This window comes from Osmia bicornis, chromosome 16, assembly GCF_907164935.1.
Source record: "Osmia bicornis bicornis chromosome 16, iOsmBic2.1, whole genome shotgun sequence".
NCBI classification, from domain to species: domain Eukaryota; kingdom Metazoa; phylum Arthropoda; class Insecta; order Hymenoptera; family Megachilidae; genus Osmia; species Osmia bicornis.
The window spans coordinates 4,634,584-4,654,076 of record NC_060231.1 but is presented as its reverse complement, the minus strand read 5'-3'; the positions used below and the strand labels follow the sequence as shown (position 1 = coordinate 4,654,076).

The window sequence follows — 19,493 nt, the reverse complement described above, 5'->3', positions numbered from 1 at the left end:
AGAAACGAACTTAGAAACTGTAGTTTGTATAGTTTTCTAGAGACTTTTATGTCTTCTATGTTCCCCACCACCATATTTAGTGATAATTTTACTTTTCTAGGGACTTCTATATATCTTCTCCTTTCTTCCTACCACCATGTTCTAATTACTTTATCACAGCCGACTCTAGTACTAGCCATGCTGAACAACGTGGCAACACCGCTCACGTGACAATCGGGAGTCCTATTTTCAAAAACAGAGTCCTGTGCTCGGAATTGTAATTACCGTCTTTTTTAATTAAAAGCTGTAGTAATATACGCTATTTTGTATTAATTATGTATAAACAATACATAAACGTTGCAACTATGGCAAGTAGAAGTGATGTGGTAGTATAAAATTGTTATAAATGTGATATAAATTTTGTGTACTCTCGAAGTAGTTTGGTGTTGTGAAGCATGATATTTGAAATATTTACAGTGGTTTCAAGAAAATTTAGGTATGAAGCAAAATGAAACCATCTTTGGATCAAATTGAAACATTTAAGAATTGATAAACGTGTATATAAGTGAATAAAAACCTTGAAACAAGCGAAATTATTGGAACGAAACCAAAGAGGTTATGTGAAGTCCAGAGAGTAGCCGAGAGTCTGACGACGTTGATTGGCTGGGAGTCTGGGAGTCCGGGAGGCAGATAGAGTAGGGTAGATGTTGATATATTGGGACCGGACTCCCGCGATGTTGCCATTTTTACTTCAGCACGGCTAGTACTAGAGTCGGCTGTGACTTTATCAAAGACTGGAACTTATTTCGTAACCATAAAAGTAACTAGAAATCCGAATTATTTACTAGACCGCGTAATGGTGAAAGGAAAACAACTCCAACATGCCTCGTATGATGAGTGTAATTCGAAGATAAATGGGACTTTATTCCCGTACGTGTAACACGCCTGTAATCTTTGCATTCTCAATTTCACTGTTTGCTTTGTCCAACGCTGGAACAAGGGAGCGGCCGCCGCAACTTTTCAACAATGCGGGTCACGGGTGAACTTCATTAAACGTGGAAACAAATTTCCTTTTTCCGTAACCAAAACTGGTTCACACTAGTAAATCATGATAGAACAGTGAACTGATATTGCTTGCAGACAATTTTATTACGGGGTAACCGTACACCTCTGTGCTGCTGGGTTTTTCTCAGAATTGATTACAAGTTCGACGTTTATACATCAGTATGCCAGTCAATTTAGTAACTTCCCTCCGTAAACCCACACATGCGATAAATCTAATAGCATTTCCCGTTTTAATCGAAATTGTATAATAAATATAATAATCTGTCGTTAATAAAAACATGTGATCATCCTATTAACAAATTAATTCTCAAAAAACGAATTTTATAGGTTATGGCAAAATTTGGCCCAAGGACGAGAGGAAGGTCGATAAAACAGGACTATAGTTCCTATCTCTGGGAATTCTATTTTTCGGTAATACAAGGTAGACACGTGCGTTAGAACGTGGAAAGAACGTTTATTGGTCAAAAGCTGGCCAAACGAGGCTGATGTTGATGTAACGAGGCAGGCTTTGTACTCTGCCTCGGCTGACAGCTCGATAAATTTCAAGAGCATGACGCAGCCGAATGTCGAGCAAGTATATGAGGACGACGACACGATGTTAGGGACGGCTATCAATATTAATTTTCATACTTTGATCAGTTAATTGAGTGATCTTTAATTTACTATAGCTATAGTTGTTTTAGGTCGTGGAGGAGATCTGAAGGGAAGATCTACTATTCGTATAGTAGAACAATAAAATAGTAAAATAGTGTAATGATAACATAGCAAAATAATAGAACAATAAAGTAATAAAATAACAAAAGACTAGAATAGAAAAAGATCCAAAGAGTGAATAGTCAAACAGCCTAACATCCCAACAGCCCAACATTTCATTTAGCAAATACAGCCCCTCAAGATCAACACGAATCAATGAATTTTTAATCCACTTCACGCCTCACGAAAGGAACGACTCACATGCATGAAAATTTCCTGAACTTCCAAGGTTTTCAAACATATCGATTTCCAGTCAGTCGATTCCACGAATCCATAGATAAACAGTCGTATTACGACACTAGAGCCGAAAAACACTTGGCAGAAGCATTCGAAACGAATAGAAGAGCTTCAACATTCCACGATAAAATATGCAGTCGATTGTTGCCTAATCGATCATCGAGTTATCGAAAAAAGGCAAAGAGGAACTGTTATATACCTCGCTCTTGAAACGACTGTAGTGACTCAGAGCTAGCGAAAGCCTGACAAATGCAGATTTCATAACGTGACGTGCTTTGCATACGCGTGGCTGTGACCACGTCTACTGCAGGTCTTCAAGGTATCGACAAATCCATGAACAGCATTAAAGACCGCTGAGAGCGGTTGGAAACTTCGGTGTCCTGCTCGCAACAAGTTATCTTGACCGATCAGCTGACCGGATCGATCGGTTCTATACACCTCATGAATCATATGTATCTTGCATTCTAAATTGGATTTAATGTTTGAAACCGTCTAGAAACTTTAGCCACTTTTGAAATGACCGCATCCTCAACAGGTAGTCTCGAAGTTGAATGAAGTCAAAGGGGATGAAGAACTTTAATCGCAAGAAATACTGGATTCGAGGTCGAGGATTTGGTCGGGCGTGAGTTGGGTCTGATTCAGAAGAGGCTAATTAAATTTTCAAGAGGAAAAATCGTGCTTCATAAATAAGGGATTTAGGTTAGGCCAGGGTTGTGAGGTTCCAATTAAAGTTTCAAGAAAAATCCTGGCTCGGAGATTGAGGTATCGACGCGAAGGCGGAAGTCACGTGAGAGATTACCCGTCTCAAGACGAACACCGAAGTTTCCTACTGTGAAGGATAAAGCTTCGTTACCTAAAACCTCTTTCTCCCGCTTCGATTGAGTTATCAATTCTTCAGCTTAACAAGACACTGATTTAACGTCTGTGGATTCCACGCTACTTCCTCTTCCTGCATCTTCACTGATAAAATATATGAGCACTATTCTTAATCCTCTGTTCAATCCTTGCACTACCAAATCCAGAAGACGAGTCTCTTACCACTGGCAAACTTGGTAGATAATTGCAGGCTTCATAGGAATCATACAAAAAACAGCTGCCCTCTTCTTCTTCTTCTAGATAGGTCTAACTGTGCTCTTGATCAATCTTCAGACAGAGTTCATTTGAAACTGTCACTGTCTTCACTAAATCCTCCAACATAATTAACGTCCTCATAACACCAATCCCCACAGGTCCTTAATAATGTAACAGTGATAACTTCTTCAGATTCATCAGGGACACTTCAGCGAGGTCCCACAGTAGCTTGGGTAGTCCTTTCATTCTTCAAAAACCACTGGCCACGTACATAAAACAAATCCGAGGGTGTTATCAGCGACGCCTTTGAGGGACACGTGTCCTCCCAAAATTCAAACACTGATGGAAAGGGAGGTTTTACCCTCTGTTACACAAGGACGTGTTTCAATCTCGAAAAGGAAGTTTCTGGCGCTTCGTTCGGACTGGTGTGAGTAATTACGCGGTAAAAGGATCGGAATTGGTTGTGAATAATTGTGGAGTCTGTACAAGGGTGTCAAGGGATTGCGGACGATCATTCCCCTGGGTGGAGAGGTGGAATGACAATAGAAGGCGCGGCACACGCGGTAGTTTGAAACCGGAGCGATCTTAAATCCGCACTGCTCGATCGCAATCACGCGCGACTGTCGACAAAGCCGTCGTCGTGGTCACAACAAAACCTGCAGAACGGGGGAACCACGAGGGGTGGCGGCGTCCCGACGCCTCGAGTCGTCACGGCACCACCCGACGACCACGCGAACTTAGGTAACCAAGCAACGGTGGCGATAATAATACTTTTGCTAGGAAACAGAAGCAAGCAAACTAAAAACAACTGTGAGGGAATCATGCAGAGAAGTCTGCACGAATCATAATTCCTAATTTGGTTCCTATATTACGGAAAGTGACGAGGTTATTAAATTTTTTAAGCAAAATGTCTTTTAACTGAGGTGTCCAACGTTTTTTGCATTTAGGGGTGATTTTCTTGTGCTAAGAAAATTTTTCAAGAATTCTATATTTACAACCATCGATAATATAGTTTACTGTAATGCAGTCGATGGTAAAGTCAATAACTTCATCCCTATCTGTAGGTAAGCACTACGGTTCTACTTTTTTAGACTGAGGGTAAAATAGCTGTCGATATTGTAGGGTTTCCTTTTACCCTAAAATGGCCAGGTAGAAACCTGTACCAACACTTAACTCTGTCGATATAATATTGTGTATTGTCGGTATAAAATGTAATACTTCCTCGGTAGGACATAGTACAATTCGAAATGAAGCACAACGATGCAAACATATTTTTGTAATGCTTCAAATTAAAACAGACCAATTATAGTTCATAAAAATCACTACTCACCCTAGTGCTGGCCATTCCCCCTCAGTGGTGGTCGTCGGGGCAGAGGTACTTTTATTTGGAAGGCTCAACCGTGGTCCAATCCGAAGTGTCATTGGACGTCTCCGACGCAAAGTGTAATCTGCAACATGACAGAAGTGAAATCCAATAAATTAGATGTTAAATTAACTATCCCTGATCCTAAGCCGAATTAGCGAAGCTCAAAGCACTCGCATCCACCTTCTATTAAGGTAAAGATCTTACCGTTGGTGCAGCACAAAGAGTTCCGCCCTTGAAACACGTGCGGAGATAGATACTGCGGATGGGGATTCGTAGGGGTTGACGGGGAGGTTCGACTGTTGAGAACCGACATTGTTGCCCAGGGTGGTGCTGCATCCTTCAGTACGTTCTCCTCTGTCGTGGTTGCGGGCACCTCGTTGGTTACCCGCACCTCTATTCCCACGGTCTGTAAATACAACAAGGAGACGTTATCCTTTGATGGCAATTAAGCTTCAATCTCAAGAAACACATTGAATTAACGCTTAATCGTGGAATTATAGTTGAAAGCATTTTGGGTCCAACAATGCGCCATCTAGGTCCCACGTGACAGCGGAAGCTAACTCAAAGCGTCCATCACTCGATGTAAACCCAAGGGAGCTTTCAGACTATGATATTTCTTCGCTGCTTTGAGAAAATTATTGACGTAGAAAAAAAAGGTCTCCAACAAGCGAGACGAAGCGTGAGTTTAAAGGAGGCGACGGCACAGCTTCGGCTGATTTGCCGGGAAATTTTCTCTCGCTCCACCTCGATAACTGGATTCTCTGTGACATTAATAACCTTACTTTGCGGTTCTCTTCAAATAATTAAATGTACTCTCTAAATAATTAAATTTTACATGCGTTTCATTTAGTCTCGGATCATGTAGCCTCGAACATGACACTTTATAATTTAGACTTCCAATGAAAAAGTCATAACCCTTAAAATTTATATTTATAGGCGTTTGCTAACGACTTTGACATTTTTCTGGAAAATAAAGGAGGCGTTGTGAAAAAATTGGAAGGCAGAAGGAATTTGTGATTTAAGTAGGTGTAGGTGTGATGGTGGAGGAGTTGCAAGTTATTACACCGTTGAAGCATGAAGGTTCAGCTTTAAGGTCGAATCGAAGAGATGTCGATAGAAAAATTGTAGGTTATCGAGTAGGATTGAACGTTTAATATCGTGACGTTTCTAGGGCAGGAAGTTTGATATTTCGTTCAAATGATTCTAAGGATCGTAGAGGGTTCTGCATAGTACCTGTTAGAATTGGTAAGAATATAGAATCGGAAATAAATTCCAATTTTTATTAATTAAACGAAAGAGTTTCATATATTGGAAGAATAATTCTCAAAGGAACAACGTCGAATTTAATAAATGAAAGTAATGCGAGATTAAATTAAAATCAGGGCTCTCTTCATGGTCCGCCGTCCGAGAGTTGAATACTCAAAGTAAAATTGATTTGGATATTAATGGATTTCTTTCACTATAAATTAATTTTTATTGCAATACTTGTTCAAACCAATAACTAAACCAATCCGTACAATTTCTAGATCACATTTTACACATTTGAAGCTTGCAACAGGGAAAGGGATCAAAACACAAAGCTGTCAGATCAGAGTCAGGAATTAAGTTTATATCGATCTCGGGAAAAAGTATTGACGAAACTGTCTGAAAATTGGAAAACATGAAACCTTTAGAATTCAACGAGCAAAAAGCAGTGTTTTGTGCTCAATTCAAAAGCTCCTGCATTTTTCTGTCCACCCACGCAGAGACGTACTTCGATTCTGTGAGTTCAGTCAACAGGTAGCTTCTGCTCCCATTGAACGCTGTTTTACAGATACGTGATCCTTTCATCTCTGCTTTCTGCCCTAGACTCGTTTGGTTAGGATGATTCTCCCATCGAAACAAACAAAATTTTCATTTCTGTAAACCGACCCTTCGTGTCTAGCCTCAAGGTTTGTACAACGGTTCCCTGGATATGTTTTCTTAACAAGAAACTTCTTAGAATATAAAAAATATGTACGATGCTATATTACTTTATCAAATTCAAAACAGCGAAAGTACCTCTTAAAGCATACGAAGCAATAAAAAAAATTAATTTTCATTCCTCAAGCATAAACAGCTACCCTGGATTGGTAATGTCCAATGAAATGTGCTCGACAACTGGAAACTTCCCACGTGGCACATGGAAGCAGGAGCAATCGAGTGGAACAGCTTTTTTTGTCAGAAACAAATTTCGTCGAGGGGAAAAAGGTTATTGCCTGGAATTGGAATCGTGGATTAAAAGACTGGGACAAACGCAGCCGTTCGTTCGTTCTTCAAAATCCAAGTGGAAGCTAAATGGCGGATTAACAGAAAGGAGTAATTCGTCGACGCTTAAATTCGTGGCAGCGGCCGCTGCGAAAATTATCCCCAGAGGTGTTGTTAATGAAATCCAGCAGAACCAAAAGTTCTCTCATAACGAAGCCCCGTTTCTCCAGTAATTATTGCTAGGATAGGAATAATTATGGGATTATGATACTCTATGGATCAACGTGGCTGGAATACGTGACTTAATAAGTCTCTCACGGAACAAATAACGATAGTAAGAAGATATATACGGTTCCTATAAAGCCAGCGTTATTCTCGCGACCGAATAAAATGGGAGGTAATGTTTCATTATGAATTCTCTCTCTTTAATATGCTCAAGTTACCGGGGGAAAAAAATCCAGCCAGCGAATGGGAAAAGGTATTACCTGTTTCACGAGATGAAATAACGTCGAAAGGTACGTGTTTCGTTACAAAGGAAGCTGTACTATTAATAAAAAGAATAATTGTCGTAGATATGTATAAAAAGAAATGTTATTCCTTAAAAAATTAAAATGAGATTAAGTGATTGTTAATTTGGAAGAAACAGTTACATCTTTGAGATTAGGTTACATTACTAATTCTACTAATAAAAAAAAAGCAGAACCATAATTAAAACCTTCATAAAACAAGTGGGAAGGTGAAAAAGTCAGAATAATAATAATACTCCACGTGTTAAATCAAAAGGTTAAAAAATTCAACGTACAGTTTCACTCTGTTTAATAAATCCTCCTTTTGACGAACCTTTGCAAATAAATCCCTGTATAAAAATGTATATATTGATTTTAATACGAAACATTTATTCGGAATCGATTAATGTACATCTCTTTCAACCCACGCCTCTTGCCTTGGTTAGAGTTACAATGGTGTTTTGTCGTTGTACTTCTGCAATCAAATAAATATCAAAGGTCTCGTCCCATCAAAGAAGTGCTTTCTTATAATTTTAGAGAAAAAGAGAAATTTGATCTTTCACATATTAATAATAACAATGTGAAAAAGAAACAATTTAAAAATATAATGTGAAACTGAAAATGTTTAGAAATTGTTTTCAACTTTTAGAATAAATGTAAATCATTTTCAAAGGTGGTGTTGATGATCTTAGGCTTATCTTGTTTGACCAGTTAAATCACTTTGCTACCTGGACCCCGAAGATACGATTTAGGATTTGAATTATTCTATTTCTTAGGGACGGGAAATTAGTTTGCCCCCGTAGTTAAATCATTCAACACCTCAGCTCCGACAAATTGGATTAGCCTCGTCCGTTGGCAAAACCGATTTTTGCAAGTCAAACAGATGAATAATTCAACCTTTAAGACACACTGTACTTTAAGCGACTTCCATGATAGAAATGAAAAACTCTACCAACGTCTTTGCCCAATTGATCGTCATCCAACCATTGGATTGATAAATAAAATGATAGTCCTTATATTTTCACCACAGAATTATTTTTCATCATGAAAATACTATTCGAATCAATATTTACTACAAAATCCCATCTTGGCCTAATCTCATCCCTAAAGCCCTTTGCTGGACCTAAAGCAAGGCTATAAGCACCTTAGTGCCCTTCAATTAGCATAGAAAATTCAAGGCATTTAACAAATTTTCTTAGGTGTTTCATCGATATTCTGTATTCGTGGGAAGATTTACAGAGGACAGGCACGTATAGGAAAATTGAAAACAAGCTTCGACCAAGGCAAAAATGAAATTCGTAACACGTGTATTACCGGACGATCCGCGAACCTCGGTAAAAAAATATCATTGCTGGCTTTCGCGTTGCACTCGTTTGTTTGCGAAAACAAATATTTGTCCCGGATACGTTGCAACCCTATTATTCCACGAGTCTCGGACGTTAATTGCATATCGATCGAAACTGTCCTCTGTGCTTTCCTTCTTTGATACACGACGCGACGGTCCATCTGATCCGTTCTTAATGGATTTCAACAAGGACGCGTTCTGATCTCAACGCTTGATATTTGTTCGATTAATTGTTGAGAAACGTGACTTCCAACCACGTGGAACGTCTTTGGTGAGCTTACGTTTGAAGGGACGAAAGGGTAGCCTTGAGCTGCCGGAGAATTACTCGAGCTTCCTCCTCCGGATCGTCATTCCATGGATAAGACGTGGATTTAATTTCAGAGAAACTGTGTTTAAAATCCTTCAGGAGACAATCTTGACCTTGAGGAATCTTATGAACTACGTGAAGAAGCTTCGTTCGGTCACTTGGGAAAAACAATTTAAGAATACTCGGTTAATAGGTCTCTGTGTGCTAATGTACTCAGCAAACTAATTTAGAAAATTAAGAACCGCAGAGAATGTTCTCAAGGTCTGTAGGTACCAATTACATACACTAAATGATTTTAGCTTAAACACCCAAATTTAGTATATCTCACCCAGGCCTAACTCACAATTAGTCATAAGCATCTATAGTGCCCCGCCAATTAACTGAATAAATTAGAAGTATTTAGTGATCTTTTTTAGAATTCAAATGCTCCAAGTGCTTTCTAATTAGATTCCACGAAAGAAATTGCCATAAAACCTGCTCAAATGACTCAAGACCCTCCCTGTCTTAACTGAATGGTAACAGATCTGGTCCCATTCCATTTCCACTATCTCCATTGAAATTTCTTTCTATTCTACCAAGTTTCATTGACCGTATCACTGATGGAAGATAACTTGTCACAGCTACCCAAGGTTTATTAGGTGAAAATTGGACGGAGGAGTTTAATTAGACGGACGGTACTGGCGTGCCGGTATACCACGTGTCCTCCCAAGGATAGTCAAGGAAACAGTAGCACCGGTAGCAGGAATAAATTAACCCGGGACAAGTGTAGAGGCTTCCCTCGCGTTTCCGGATAATTTATTCGACGCCCGAGGCTGTTTGTCGCCGTTGAACCTCTCCGGGGTGCAATTCCAATGCGCATCAATCCGGCAGGGGTACAAAAAAGCAGAAAGTGCTGAATTAACTTTTTCAAAGCCAGTTTTCGTGCCTTTCATCATCCTTTTAAAAAAAAATGGTGAGCCAATAATAATAGCAGGAAATCTTGAACATAACCTCTTTAAATTATAAACCCTGTACTGCAACGATATAAAGAGTAGGGCTGGAAATAATTCATTAGCTTAAAATTAAATGCCATTTTCTGTCCACAACCTATTGTAATAAGAATAATGGATCATTCTAACCTCAAAATTGGAGGGAACTGATATTATTTTTGGAGCAACGTGATATATTGAACAGAATTATACTTTTCTTTTCAATATGTACCTAAAAACAACTTCCTAGAGGATATTAAAATCTGCATAGCAGAAAAACAGTCGGTTAGCTCCTTAGAAAAGTGAACCCGCTGTTTCAGGCGAAAATTTGCATTTAGATGACTCAGAAATTCCCTGTGTGCTAAACATTTCAGAACGTGACCTGCCTAGAGCCACATAGCTGCATTCGATCATACGTTCCCTTCGAGTTATCAAGAATCTACGTGAATGGGTGTGTATAAAAGGAAAAGGGATACACGGTATCATTGTGCCAATAGAGAAATGAACTGTCAGATAAGAGGACGGGGACGATTATAAAGACAGATAAGCCGACGGATAGCCATGGTACACGGGGGCAGCTTTCATTTTATGATCCCTCGTACGCGTTCGTTCAGGTTCGAAAGAAAAATAAAACTGAATCGACCGGAAGGATGCACGATGGATTGATAAATTATTGACACTGCCTTTGAACTTAATAATCAGTTCATTGAGTAGAAGGGCGCATAGAAAGGTTTCTAATAGTAAGTTACCTATTCTTGATCTATCAGAGAAAAATTAGATAACCCTTATGGTCTTTCTGTATTTTGATACAGATTTATTATAGTATATTGAGATTTTTATTTTTTAAGTCAGGGAATGGCTCATTAGTTGCATAATTTTGAGGTTAGGTTAATTCTAATCCTAAGTAATTCACGGTAATACCATAACTAAGCTATGGATTTAATTTGGACGATTTAGTTATAGCAATGAAAATTGCTCGTCAGTGATAGACGCAGAAACCACTGTCGAAAAATCAATACAGCAGTATCGTAATCTACGCAAGTATTATCATCGAAATGGGTATTAAAAGGACAACTTTTCCCCGCAGGAATTCAGTGATTTCGTTATCTGATGCCATAAAGGACCATTTCCTGACGAAACATTTTCTAAACAATGAGTGCCGTATAAATAGCGAATATAAAATTTAAATTTTTGAGGTTATGACTTATTAAAAATTCAACGAAAGCTTTGTCTTAAAAAATAAATTAGATATCGGCCATTGAAAGACACTTTTATCGCCAAGAGAAATGACTTTGGTATTAAAAGAAGCTTATCAGAGAAAATTGAACGTAAATTTGTAATAACATTAAAGATGAACGAAGAAGCAATAACCTTCATGGAGTTAATTAAAGGTAAATGGAATAACAGTGTCTGAAAATACAGGAGAAGCTTCACAATGAAAATACAGTTGGGTTCACGAAAGCAGAAAGAAGCGGAAGTTAAACTTGATCAAAGAAACTGTTTCCAGATTTCAGTCAAAGGATGTGATATATTTTTATCACGAACTTCATTCGAAATAAGATCTGTACTTTATCTGAAAGCTTCGACATAATTCGTATTTTACGGCTGAAAAAGTTGCCAGCTTGCTGAGAAGTTGTTGCATAAATTCATAGCGAGCGGAAAATACGTTCAATTTTCACGGAAATCGAGGGAAATCTTGGAAATGTTAGAAGAAAACCGATTTTAAGTTTCTCCCTGGTTATTTGGTGGCTTCAAATTTTTAAATTTGAAAATTGAACATTTACTTAATCTAAGAAGTATTATTATTACCAATTTTAACAATTTTTTAATGAAAAGTTGTAGAAATAATGGATTGACCTAACCTCAAAAATGAAGAACAATGAAATACCAATATTTTGTTTTGTAATCTGGAAATTGTAGAAATAATGGATTAGTTTTTATTACCTAACCTCAAAAATATCAATATCTGAATTTCCTAACCTCAAACTCGTAGAAATAATGGATTATCCTAACCTAAAAAATAAAAAAAGTTACAATACACTATACAAATTTTCCAATTCATACCACGAATAAATCTTATTCCACTTTGATAATATGAATTTTTCTCTCGTTTTTCGCGTTGATTTTTTAACCTCTGTATTTATAGTACACGCTACCAATATTTATATATGCTTTGTAGCTTTTAAATTAAACGAAATATTCGTTTCAATATTTGTCCTATCAAAAACATCTGAAATATTAAATGTTATTTTTAAAACTTTTCATCTGTGAAAATTGTGCCCATTAGAGACCTTCAATTTCCCAAATAATTAACAACATATTGAGATGCACAAAATAATTCACAGAACCTAGAAAAGTTATCAAACAACAGTTTTCTAATTAACATTAATTCTAACAGTAAAATATCAGCAGATTTCTCTAAATGTCAACATTGTAATACAAGCAACGAACAGGCAATGAATACAAAACAGTCTCAAAGCAAAGGTATTTCAACCAAACCGTGATAGCAGATTGTTAGAGGTGATAAACCACGTGTTTCATTAACGGGGGAAGCTAATTAAATCTCTGTTGAAGCAACAACGAATTGGAATTAAAGCAACCGCATGTCTTGACGGTCTGTGTTACTCCCACAGACAGATATACTCGCATACATTGAATTATTGAGTTCCATTGTGCATAGTACCTCTCTGAAAATTATTATAAAAATTGTTGGACTTGGAATCAATTCATCCGCATCAATTTCCTATTAATGCTTAATTAAAGGATTCATTAGATTAAGTGATGGTACAAGAGCAATATTAAAATTATCAGGTGTTGGCCTGAGGCCGAGTTTCCATTGAGCAAGACTACTCTGGACTCAAAGGATAGAAAGAGGTAAAGATGGGACATATTGTTCACCCCTAGGACCTTGCCTAGGTACTGATAAGGACAGCAGGGCCTGCCACTTGCCCAAGGTGAATTCAACCTAATAGTCCATGGATACAAAGAGTAATGAAATATGCGAGAGAGAATCCATCTACCCATTCATACTAACCAGATGAATACAGCATCTGCATACTGCTATTCAGGGATGCTCTCAAGTGCCTGCTGCTTGTAGGACCATGTATATGTTGCATCCCTACAGACACAGCTGTCCATCTAGGCTAGCACTGTTCATCCTCATTTCTACTCTCACGATTCCTCTTATTAGGTGTGGAAATTCTCATACCACACACAGTAGTCGTTCGATAATTCCCTGCTTTAATGAAGAACTATCGAGCAGCCACTGTATTTGTCACAAATGTAGCGAAATCACGGATTGCACAAATGAATCTGGTTGGTAAGGTGGTGCATTGGCGAGGAGAAACCGTTTTATCGCGGTGAAACACTCATTCGTGGGGGATGAAGGAACAACGCAATCTCGCGAGGATGGAGGTCAACGTGTCCATTACACGCGACGGAGGGAGGAATAATAAGGGTAGATTTTGGAGGGAAGAAAAACTTCTTTCGTTCATCCTAAGCTGTGTATGTTAGACGCCATTAAAGTAATTAAGGAAATTTACAAGAAGCTCTTATTTGCTGATGTTGCTCTTTGGTCACTAATGAAAATTTGAGTAAACTCGTTCTCGGTAATAAATGGAAATTCTGTTCACTCTATGGAAATGTGTAAAAGTCACTGGGCAAAGTGGTCGTCCAATAATTGTGGACGTACCTTCTGGAAATGTCATCCATAATTTTGTGACAACAAGGACATATTGATATTGAACCAAATACAAAGGAACCGCAACTTCGAAAGCTTCGTATGGATGCAAAGCGAAGCAAATAATATTCAAAGCCCAAAATCGATGTTTAAATTATCATTAAATTATTTGTTTATGTAATATGCTTTATGAATTCTTGTTCGAGTTAAATTATCTTGGACGACTACGAGTCTCGGATGACACAAAGGATCGTAGAATTCGGATGTACAAAGGATTCCACCCCTCGGGATTCCAGTAGCCTTTATTTCTTGATCATTAAGCGTAATGGTCGCTAATTGAATCGCTTTCGAACTTGACTCCCGCCCTTGACCCGCACCCTTTGCTCATCGACGTGTCACCGACAGATTCGTATTACGACACCTCCTCGTGCCCCGCACAATTGGACAACGGAACGCCAGGATTCCGGGAATTCGAATGGCGGAAAATTGGAATTTTAACCGATATGACAGCGAACGATTTGCAGTTTTGAACGTTTTTCACGCGGAACTGCGGGGATCGTGGAATTATTCAACATTAAACGTGTGACAATCTACGGAATTCACGAAGTAGCAATTTTAACGGATTCGTCGAAATCGGAAGCAATCACAAGGGAAGTAATCAAGACCCTACAAGAATCGAAGGTCCAACCATCCGGTCCCTACGGGCCAAAAACACTGGAAACGAATAAACGAAGGTCCAGAGTAGATCTTACGGATGGCAATAGCAGAAAATGAGATTTCTTCCTGAGATAGGGTGGCGACGTCTTTGTATTTTCATTTCACTTTCGATTTTACGACTTTACCGAACTGGTACTACAGACTTCCTCTATTAAGACCATGAAAACGTGCTATCGATTCGTGAGGAGTGGAAGCACATTCTCCATTACTCTGGTCCCCTCTGTGGAAAACTTGAAAGAATTTATGGGAAACATTCTTCCTTGTCTTTTACCACGTGCCTACCAAATATTATGAAATGGGTCAGCAAACTCTGGGAATCCTAAAGCACGGTTGTAAGACCAGGTTAGGTCTGATTTGACACTAAGTAATTATCTCCCTAACTTTTAAGACTTTACACAAATGCAAGATTCAAGGTTAGATCTATTTAAGTCTGCTTTGGCACTGTAAGTCTCTGTAGCTTTGAGGTTAGGGCACTGATCCTGTAAACCAGGGATCAAGGGGCTTAATTGTACACTGCCTTAAGTTTCAAGACTGCCTAAATGCAAAATTGAAAATGACCCAAACATCAATCAAAGATTTCATAGAAATCCTAACCTCATTGTCACATTAATTAAACAATTTTGAACTTTAATCTTGCAAATCTAATATGGAGACACCATTCAACAGGAAGTACTCTATTAGTACCCTCTGGAAACATGGATTATAATCCATCACGTAGATGAACAAAGTTAGCCTGGTACAAATGTGTCAAGTTGAGGTTATCGTTTGAGACAGTTTCCGGTAGGGAAGTTCCGATGGAACGCATAATGTCCTGCACGTGTAATGAAGCTGATGCGTTTGTCGAGAGAATATCGGCAACGCGATAAAGCAATTATTTTCATCCGACGTTACCCATTAGTTGGCAATATGATTACACAACACGACCGGCTTCCCTTTCTCGTAAACTTAGAAGGAAACACGATGGCCCGTCGATGCGTCGCGGTCGCCATTTTGTTCACGGTCGCGAATCAACATGGAAGAAGTAACCAAGTGGTTTCATATGCATATCCGAACGTTGCACTTTAGTTGTATAGAATAGAATAAAAATAAAAGCATGAGATTTTATCAAGTGGAATACCTAACAGACCTAAGGCCAACCTCGATATCTACCAAGTTATGCTGATGATTCTCGATTTAAGTCACCTCGAAATCGTCTAGACAGCCGGTGACACTTACATATTGCAACGAAAACGTAAGGTGACCTGTAAATCCCTGATACACCTTCAGTCGCAAAAAATGTCGTAATAAAATGACTGGACTACCTGAGGCAGGCCAAGTTACCGATCTATCTAGTAAATAATTCAGTGGAATATTGTCAGAGGCTTGTGAAGTTTTAACAGAATCTCTCCGCTCCCAAGTTTCGTCTTTTGAGAACGAAAAGTTGCAAGACCCATCGTCGGTGTCAAATAATTTAAGGAACACTTAATAATGAAATATCTAAAGTTTCCGCTCATTCTCAAAGTCTTCGTTAACGAGTTCTCCTGAAGGGAACTTCGAAGCTTCCGAAACAAGATCAAATCAAAATGACTTCTCCCAATGGTAATTCAGCGATTTCTCAAAGGCTATTGTAAATTGTCCGGTTGAATGGTGCTCCATAAATATCGCTCTCAGCGGCGATCAAGCGTGATACAAAAGGAAAGGAAATGAGGATCTTGCATTGAAAAAGGAACCGTTTTATAGCAATGTTCCCTGCTGAGAATAAAATCATGAATAAGGAGGCTCGTTATTTATACACGAAACGTGCAATTCTAGGGGGTGGAAAAAGGAGGCTGTCATCGAATAACCAAACGAGTATTCTTTTTTTTTCTTTCCCCATGGATCACGATAAAATTCGTTTGGATTTAACTAAATAAAAATTGCAAAATTCTGTCCCTTTTTCTAAATAATTTTGAAACGAGGAAAATGATGACTTAACCCCTTCATCCCCTCCCCTCAATTTCACATGATCTCATATTAAATAAAATTTAAGACATGGAGGGAAAAAGAATGATCGATTTGGCGTCGAGAGACCACATGCTCCTTTATGAATTTCTTTTTAGAAAATTTATGAACCCTTTTTTGATAAAAGTTCCTTATTTTAAAAGATAAGTTTTCAACGCAAAATAATGGAGAATGTAAAAGATATTAGTCTATGATCAATATAAAATTATTAATATCTAAAAGTAACTTCCTCTACCAAAATTAAACTAGAATTCCTTTTACGAGACCGAAGAAACGATTTTGTAATCTATATTTCTGTACCGGGCTTCAATATATTACATAATTTCAGGAAAATCTGTGGGAAGTTCGTTCATAAAGTTATTTGGGGCTGCGTGGGCGTAATTCAGTTACTGTTGAGATTAAAATACTTAATTGGTAAGGTATATTTCGATGAAGGGAACAATTACACCTTGACAATGGGGAAGGAAACTTATGATTAAAAGGAATATTTTGAAATAAATACAGTCGAAACGATTTTGTTGTGACAGGAGAATAATTTCGCACAATTCAAATATTAATGACGGGTACATTTTCTCGTTAAAATAAAAGCGACAGTGGATATTAAAAGCTCACCAGTAATTGGTGATAATAATTTTCCAGCTCTAATACTTAAGCGTTTTAAGCAACGTGGATGTAGAGTGTCGAGTGAATCAATATCGATAGCCAACAATTTCAGGTCTATTATTAGATCGACAACAGTGCAAAAAAAGTCATAAAAATAACTATCATAGAATACCTTGAATTTCCATGTAATAATTTAAAGATAAAAATAATTTAATCATTCCAAGAATTATGTCTTGAAATTGTGTAAAAAAATAAATTCCGAAACAAATTGTTAAATTTAAATTAAATTAAAATTGAGATTACAACATTATTAAAAACTTATTCAATTTCTATGTTGAATATTCATTTCCATCTCGAATAATACAGCTGAACCAATTAACAGTTCAAAAAATACAAATAATTTCACTGAATCTGATAATTACATAATCAGCAAGTAGAAAGTTTCCCTCGCAAAAGGGTATATTTAAAAAACAACTTCTGCATGGCAATTAATTCTGCCATGGAGAAAAAACTAGTACACCATACCATGTTCCTCGTTAACAAACCGGAAATGCCCGTGTTTCGATGCTTACAATCGATCGATTGAAGTCGTGTAATAATTTTTGAGTGCTGTCGTTTGCTGTCGTTTGAAAAATTACCTCTGTCGATGGAAATAAACTGGATTACGTTCAATTCCAACTTTCCAACCCATCATTCTCATCCCCAACCCCTGCCATTTCTCTGGTAAGTAACTCGGCGCGAGCAACAGATTGTTGCGAGCTGCAGTTATTTCCGATACACTAAAGGGAATTTTCCTGCGTAACGATGACGAACGTGAAATGCATAAACGAATTAAGGTAGTATGAGTGAAAAAATAAATGAAAATACACGTAGAAATATAAGGGGGTGTCCGGTACCTGAATTTTCAAGTACCTGAACAGTCTTAAAAATGAGTAATAATCTAGGAGTAGCAATTTTATGCTGATAAATGCCAGCCGATTGGCATCAAACAATAAAATAAAAGAAGATAATTAAAAAGAAATCACTACTTTTGCCCCCCTCCCCATCATCTCTTAGGAATTCCATCCAAAATCAAAACGATGATGTCAAAACTCACATGCTGCATTGGATAGGCGCCGCTACCGACGAAGAAATCCCATGCCCACGCAAAGATTCGCGCGCAAATGTGCATCGACGTCACAGCCAGGGTGTCAAGTTTGCCCTTCCCAGCGTCCACAACACCAGGATCCACCTGTCCTACAGCTATGATGTTTTTATCGCGACACACCAGCACAGATTACGATTACATCTCAACCCCGTGACATTATCGCGCGATACCGATCCGCTCATGTTTTCCCGCCGTTGACGTTACATTTTCCCCGCGGCCATTATAGTATACCGTCTTCCTGCATCCTGGATTCCCCGGCTCGTTACAGCATCGGTAATGGAATATTCCAGTAACGGTATGTTCTGTTACAGGATCGTCTTAGGGAGAGGAATCCGATCGTCCTGCAACCCGATCGCTTCTAGTATTGATTGTGATTCGAAACTGGAAACTGTGTTGATGCTGAAGGAGACAGGATCTTTTGTCGTGGAAATTAGTTCAAAAGTTCATGGCCCATTTGTATCTGTTCGTAACAGTTAGCCTCGGGTAGCCTTAATGTTAAGTTCACCATATTCAATTTGGGGCTGAAGTTGAATCTCGAAGCTACAGGTAGGATACAGTCTCTCCAGTCTTCAGGGTCACAGAGCCTCGACCGTGATTTCGATTTCGATTACATAACCGCGAAAACGATCGATCATTCGACGATTGCCAGCCCCGTTTCCCCGAGATCCTTGTCACTCACTCCTACCGGAAGGAGGTTGGCGAACGTTCGCCCGGAAGAGTAATTACGTTCCTGTCACTCCTCGCACCTCTTCGCGGCACTTCGACGAACCTGAGATCTACGTTATTTCCGAGAATCCTGCGTCCTATATACCCCAGGAGCTACTTGTTGATTGACACACGGCACAAACTTTCATTCACAACAAACTATCCGAGTAGTCCAACTTGTCGATGTACGTGCAGAGCGATGCGAGATCAGTCGATCAATATTCATTATTTTTACGATCTATAAGATATATCGAACATTTAAACTAGACCTAAGTTTAAACACTAACTATTTGATTGAAATTGGTGAGTTTGTGGAGAAATGAAGTGCAAGGATTGGTTCTAGAGGGTCTGAGGAGGAGGGCCTGCGGACGCAGACCTACGCGGAACACTCTCGTCTGAAGGACTGAGCGATACTGACGGAAGAAACAGGCGCGTGCCGCTTGGGAACACGTAGGGAACGCGGAACGCATGTCAAAATGAGTATCTATAGATACAGGGTACACAACCCTTTTCAAGTGGCCAGGAGGCTTAACAGGTGGATGGAACGGTGGAGAAATATTGGCACGGGATGCTTGAAGCACCGGATAAAAACGAATGTATTGGAGCACGAGATTCGAATGGAATTAGAAATGAAAAATTCAATGGATAGTGTTTGTGTGCGCTGTGAGCATTGTGTAAAGCTACCGTCAGTTGGGATAAGCTTTTTAAATTGAAAACGATATTTGACAGTAAAATTTGGAATGGATAAAAGCATGAAGAGATGAAATATTTTAAAGTGTGTCAATATTGTTGTAATATTAGGCTTCCTCAAAACTATAGAAATTCAGAAATAAAATGTT

General features: G+C 38.5%; 1 protein-coding gene across 1 annotated transcript; it reads right to left on the bottom strand.

Annotated features, from left to right (window-relative positions):
- Nucleotides 1-4,431: 4,431 nt before the first annotated feature.
- On the bottom strand, nucleotides 4,432-19,422 carry LOC114871552. Its single transcript, XM_029177597.2, has 3 exons — nucleotides 17,899-19,422; nucleotides 4,676-4,877; nucleotides 4,432-4,553 (listed from the first exon to the last, which is right to left on the bottom strand). Exons 1-3 carry the CDS (start codon nucleotides 17,971-17,973, stop codon nucleotides 4,432-4,434), a joined length of 399 nt encoding a protein of 132 aa, XP_029033430.1. The 5' UTR covers nucleotides 17,974-19,422.
- Nucleotides 19,423-19,493: the final 71 nt, after the last annotated feature.

What these genes read in the sequence shown, in the direction of transcription:
- LOC114871552 (XM_029177597.2), bottom strand. Translation starts at nt 17,973, where the DNA reads ATGCACATTTGCGCGCGAATCTTTGCGTGGGCATGGGATTTCTTCGTC. An exon ending in GCGCCTATCCAATGCAGCAT is followed by an intron (nt 4,878 to 17,898) that starts GTGAGTTTTGAC and finishes TTGTATTTACAG; the next exon opens with ACCGTGGGAATAGAGGTGCG. An exon ending in CTCTTTGTGCTGCACCAACG is followed by an intron (nt 4,554 to 4,675) that starts GTAAGATCTTTA and finishes GTCATGTTGCAG; the next exon opens with ATTACACTTTGCGTCGGAGA.